Here is a 6,067-nt window from a genome sequence, read left to right on the forward strand (position 1 = left end):
GATGGAGGAAATGCCTTGCGAAGACTGGACACCCACCAAGTACTCCAAGTTGTAGTCAGCACACTTTCAGGATGACTGCTTTCACCAGCTGGGCAGCAAGAGATACAAGAGATACCTCCGAAAAGGAGGTGTGCTGACGAAGTTCGACTTTCCAGCACGCACGTCCGAACAATCACCTCGGAAACGACAACGAGCACAGTCTCATGTGGGCACTCTTCAGCGCCAGCAACGCAAGCAAAGGCACAGGTACATTGCTGCAGATCACTTTTATTTGCCTGAGAAAAACATACTGATTACAACGATGGGTGGCTGCTTCGTAAACATACTATCACGCTCAGATTTTACCTTGGCAACACTATAAAAATACCTAGAACAGCAGTTGAACATAGAGACGGAGAGGAAAATATAATATTTTAGGCAACTAGGTAATGCAATTTTAATCCTGGACGCACATTGTCAAAGGCAAAAAGAAAACTCATGTCAATATCCAATAAAAATGGCTGTATTGGCAAACTTCCTATCTGGTGTGACATGTATATATTTCTAGGGAGTCGTTGCAGCTGGGTTAATAAAAGAAATATGTGAAGCTAACTTTCTGGCTTGTGGCAAGGAACACCAGTTCTAATCTTACGGCAGATATGATATGCGGAGTGCAAGTATGTCTGCTTCTTTTGCAGGGGTTGTGGTGACGTCAAAACGCCAAGTTCTGATTGGCTCTAATCGAAGAGTAGTGGCTAGCCCTCAAAGCAAGATGCCTTCTAGTCTGCCGACTATCCTTTAATTACAACCAATCAAAGCTTGACGTTCCGACGCCACCACAACCCCTGCAAAAGAAGTCGATGAACCTGCGCTCCGCATTGCCAAGACAAAAATTATGCACCAAGAGAGCTGCCCAAGATTAGGTAAACTGTAGTGATTCCGTTTTTGTTTTTGTTTTTTTCTGCTGGCAGGTCTTCTCCTATGGAGAGGCAGCCTGGCTCGTCGACCACTCTACCAAGCTCCGGGGAGGCTCCAGAAGCCAGCGCCGCCACTGGACCGGGAAGCACTGCTAAGTCGACACTCGAGACCATTCCCGAATATCTGTCTGTGGGGTGTCACGAAGCCAGCGCTGCGACTGGACCTGGAAGCAGTGCGGAGTCAACACCTGATGCCACGCTCGAAGATATGTGTGTGGCGCCACGCTTGTTCCGGTGATCACAACTATTCAGTTGTATCGCCACGACAGCACAGGGATCTTCTGCGTAGCAATAGGCGGAAGCTGCAGAGGGCGAGAAAATTGCTTAAACAGGCAAAGAAGAAGGTCAACAGAAAGACGGCCAGGATAGAAAAGCTGAACGTCCTTCTCCGAGAGCTGAGAAGGAGGCTTCCTGGGTCAGCAGTCAACATCGTTGACATCTTCACAGACAAGATGCGCAACCTTGTCCTGAGGAGATCCAGGAAACCAAAGAACATGTACGCAGAGGATGTGCGCAAGTTTGCCCTCACGGTACACTTTTACTCGGCAAAAGCATACAAGTTCCTGCGGAAGCACGTTGGGCTGCCACACGCAAGTGCTCTTCGCAAATGGGCCGTGGTGATCGATGGAAACCCAGGCTTCACCAGGGAGTCATTCAACAGAGTAACACAAGAAGTTCAGAAGGGACGAGTTCTAGTCAGCTTGATGGTTGACGAGATGAGCATCAAGAAACAAGTCGATTGGGATGGCAAAGAGGTCATCGGGTACTGTGACCTGGGCCACGGCATCCTCAACAACGACTGCGTCGCCTATGCCAAGCATGCACTTGTGTTTCTGGCAGTCGCAGTCAACAAAAGCTGGAAAATCCCATCGGGCTCTGCCCTCATTGATGGCCTGCATGGCAACATTCGGGCCAACCTTGTGCGCCAGTATATCACCAAGCTGGAGGAGGCCGGAGCAGAGTGCATCAGCGTGACATGCGACGGCACCAACTGCAACATTTCCATGTTGACAGCACTTGGAGTGTGCTTTGCTCCGCCGCTGAAAACTGGTTTTCCAACCCTTCTGACCCCTCCAGGAGGGTGTATGGACTCTTGGATGCCTGCCACATGCTGAAACTAATGCGCAACGTGCTCGCCGAGAAGCAATGCATCAGGGATGGGGCAGGTAGGGTCGTCGCATGAAAATATCTCGAGGCCCTGGACAGCCTGCAGCAACGAGAGGGCCTTCATGCTGCCAACAAGCTAAGCAAGAAACACATTGATTTCCAGCGCAAAAAAAAATGAAGGTCTCCCTGGCGGCCCAAACCCTGAGTCGGTCAGTGAGCTGTGCCTTGCTGTATTGTAAGGAGAAGGGCATTCGAGGCTTCGAGGGAGTGGAGGCCACCACAGAGTTTGCAGCAGCAGTCGACAACATCTTCGACCTGAGCAACTCCTGTCACCCACTTGGTCATGGAAGCAAGGCCCCCATTCGAGCCGTCAACAAGAACGCCATGCTGACACGCATTGACCAGGCTTTACACTGCCTCCGAGGCTTGAAGGACTTCACGGGCCAGCCACTGAGTCAAGGAGCAAGGAAGACTCCAATCCTCGGCTTCCGGCTCGTCCTGGAGTCCAATAAGGGCCTCGCTGAAGACCTGGTCTGGGGCCCAAGTCCACCACTCAGGTGCCTGCTGACGAGGAAGCTCAGCCAGGACCACCTGGAGCTGTTCTTTGCGACTGTGCATAACAAGACGGGCAACAACGACAACCCAACAACACTCGAGTTCCGCTCTGCCTATAGGAAGTGCCTGGTCGCCAATGTCCAGCCCTCAACCCGAGGCAACTGCCAGGTCGACGGCACCGCAACACTCCTTGTCAGCTCGTCAGGTTGCCACCAGCAAGTCCAATCAAGAGATTGAAGCTGCCACAGGTGAAGGCACCCACGAGACAAATTCCTACACGCCACTTTCTCAGTTTGCTGAGTCTGTTGTTGAGTTTATCGCAGGGAAGGTGGCCGTAAACTTTTCCAAAGTAACCAAGTGTCCAGAATGCTCCATGATTGTGCTGGTCACAAGCGACAAACGTGGACTGGTGCTTGCCGAAGATGCTGGTGGCCTCCACAGCCTCACCCAGAATGTCCTGCACTTGTGCACTATAGAAAAAAAAGGTGCTTCGGCGAACCTTCGACAAGGTGGCCAAAAGAGGCCGAAACTGGCTCCCAAAGCTGCAGACTGAGACAATTGGCATTGCCCCCAAGACCCCACTTTTCAGGAGGTTTGATCATCCATTTCTCGCTCAGACAACTGATCATACTCCCACTGTGCTATCATGATGAAGACAATGCTGGGGTACAACTTCAAGCTGCAAATACACCACATGTGCCATCAGCAAAGCGCTGCTGAAAGAGGGTGGTTTTCCGACAGCTTTTCACGAAGTTGGTCATCTCTCGAGGGCAGTAACAAGGCCATGGCTGCATTAGAGCACCGAGGAAGAAGCACTAAGAACTTTTTCTCTTCAACAGAATGCATACATAAAGACGTGGTGGGACACACCAAAAGAAACATGATTTCAGAAAAAAGCAACTTCTGAAACATTTTTACCGCCTCTGAATCTTTACAAGCTACGATGTTCAGAGAGACCAAGAGGCCTTCATAGTTTGACTGACCAGAGATTGTGACAGCTCAACGGCCACCAGCATTCGTCCGAAGAAAGGGGAGAAGAGTGGTGTTTTGTATGTTTAGACAGAGGGAAGTCACTTAGCCCCAATGGACGGCAGCATCTATGCTTAGATGACAAGTTTAGCTAGTGCAGCACCACTGCTAGTCTAGGGGTCTTTAACAAGCATTACGCAGTAGGGAAATACGACTGGACGCCGATGCAATGCTCATTGACATCAAAATGGGCAGAGGTTGGGATTGAACACCAGACATCTGGGTTCTGTGGTGTGAGCTTTGGCTCCACATACTCCAAGCTGTAGTGCACAAACACACTCGGCCAACGGTCAGCCTTCAGGAGACTTCACACTAATGGTAGACGGGCAGACAAAAACCTTGCACCAAACTCGCTGCAAGTCACGCGTCGTGAATTGCAGAGAAGCTGCTTCGTTCCAGTGGAAGACTTGGCGATTTGGCATCTGGCCGAGGCGGACACAACAGCAGTCGAGACACTCTGTACGGCACCATCGCGTCCATTCCGGGAAACACAGAGCTTTGTAGCAGCTGAAGAAAGAGGAGTTCGCACCAAAGGGACACTGGCAGACAGAAACCTCTCACCGAACTCGCTACAAGGCATGCATCGTGAAGTGCAGAGAAGCTGCTTCGTTCCAGTGGAAGACTTGGCGTCTGGCTGAAGCGGACACGTCAGTCGAGACACTCTGCAGGGCACCACTGCATCCTTTTTGGGAGACACAGAGCTTTAGGCCAGCCGAAAGAAGAAGAATTCGCACTGATGGGACACGGGCAGACAGAAACCTCGCACCAAACTCGCTGCAAGTCACGCGTCGTAAAGTGCAGAGAAGCTGCTTCGTTCCAGTGGAAGACTTGGCGATATGGCGTCTGGCCGAGGCGGACACAACGGCAGTCGAGACACTCTGCACGGCACCACTGCATCCATTTTAGGAGACATAGAGCTTTGGGGCAGCCGAAGGAAGAAGAGGTTGCACTGATGGGAGACGGGCAGACAGAAACTTCGCACCAAACTCGCTGCAAGTCACGCGTTGTGAAGTGCAGAGATGCTGCTTCGTTGCAGTGGAAGACTTGGCGATTTTGCGTCTGGCCGAGGCGGACACAACAGCAGTCGAGACACTCTGCACGGCACCATTGCGTTTATTCCGGGAAACAAAGAGCTTTGGGGCAGCCGAAGGAAGAAGTGTTTGCACTAAAGGGACACGGGCAGACAAAAGACTCGCACCAAACTCGCTACAAGGCACGCGTCGTGAAGCCCAAAGAAGCTGCGTCGTTCCGGTGGAGGACTAGGCGATTTGGCGACTTGCTGAGGCGACCCAACGGCAGTCGAGACACTTTGCACGGCACCATCGCGTCCATTCCGGGAAACACAGAGCTTTGTAGCAGCCGAAGAAAGAAGAGTTCGCACCAATGGGATACTGGCGGACAGAAACCACTCACCGAACTCGCTACAAGGCACGCATCGTGAAGTCCAAAGAAGCTGCTCTGTTCCGGTGGAAGACTGCGACGGCAGGGTGATTTGGCGACTGCAATAAATCCCGACAGGGTTTCTCCAGTGGACTTGAGTTGCTTGCTGTCGTTCCAAAATTGTTCTTCCACGCGTGATGCACACAGCAAACCTGTGATGTTCAACTGACGTTCAAACAACGCTTGGCGATTACCGACCAACGTGCGGCTCATTTTGTATTACTCTTTCGCGAGAATCACGTCAACTACGAGCGAAAACCCGACGAAAAGACGCGGGCTGTGGAATTCTCATGTTATACCTACGTGAGAGAGCAAGAAAAACGTAGAAATGGTATTAAACCGGTCCTATGCCGCGATTCGCGTTCCTCTCCTCGGATCAAGTCGCCCAGTTCTCTAACGGCCCCCGCATTCCATGGGCGCTGCCATCTTTTCTTTGACGTCACGTATTTGGGTTGGTCATGTGAAGAGTGGTCACATTTGCGTACAATGGCAGCCTCCTTATGGGGGTCACTTTCGAGTGCAGACCTGAACCCCGGTTTATCGCTCTAAGCCCCTCTACCTCGTTGGTATTTCCACAGAAAGTTGACCCCACATTGGCATCAGAAATATTAACGTCGTCATTATCGTGTCTGACAGCGTAAGAAACGCAGAGTGTCTCTTAATATGGTCACGCTTCTAGGTTTGCAATTATTTCTTACCGGCAAAAGTCGAAAGCTCATTGACGGAGGCGCAAAATTAAGATACTCGGAACGTACCGCACCCTTTAGAACAGAAAACAGCGTGATGTACCCAAAAGCTATAAATCTAACAAACTGAGGTAATTGGACCTGTGAGGATCATGGACACAGAGAAGTCAGGATCGGGTGTTTCAGTTCATTGTCTGTGGGGTAACAACAACAAACAGAACCCTTGACTCCACTTATTGTGATGCTCGATACAACTGTACTCAGCAGTTCTTTTGCCAGGCCCCATGATACTGC

General features: G+C 51.1%; 1 protein-coding gene across 1 annotated transcript; it reads left to right on the plus strand.

Annotated features, from left to right (window-relative positions):
• Nucleotides 1-1,408: 1,408 nt before the first annotated feature.
• On the plus strand, nucleotides 1,409-3,171 carry LOC120843522. The gene is made up of 4 exons (XM_040214915.1): nucleotides 1,409-1,917; nucleotides 2,034-2,122; nucleotides 2,227-2,823; nucleotides 2,942-3,171. The coding sequence occupies exons 1-4, from the start codon at nucleotides 1,409-1,411 to the stop codon at nucleotides 3,169-3,171; spliced, it is 1,425 nt and encodes a 474-aa protein (XP_040070849.1).
• The last annotated feature ends 2,896 nt before the right edge of the window (nucleotides 3,172-6,067 follow it).

The sequence above is a fragment of the Ixodes scapularis genome, unplaced genomic scaffold (assembly GCF_016920785.2).
Source record: "Ixodes scapularis isolate PalLabHiFi unplaced genomic scaffold, ASM1692078v2 PGA_scaffold5__190_contigs__length_132052651, whole genome shotgun sequence".
Lineage (NCBI taxonomy): Eukaryota > Metazoa > Arthropoda > Arachnida > Ixodida > Ixodidae > Ixodes > Ixodes scapularis.

Coding starts and splice junctions, on each gene's coding strand:
- LOC120843522 (XM_040214915.1), top strand. CDS start 1,409: ATGCGCAACCTTGTCCTGAGGAGATCCAGGAAACCAAAGAACATGTAC. Junction 2,123..2,226: donor ATGCATCAGGGATGGGGCAG/GTAGGGTCGTCG, acceptor ATTGATTTCCAG/CGCAAAAAAAAATGAAGGTC. Junction 2,824..2,941: donor ACTCCTTGTCAGCTCGTCAG/GTTGCCACCAGC, acceptor AGTTTATCGCAG/GGAAGGTGGCCGTAAACTTT.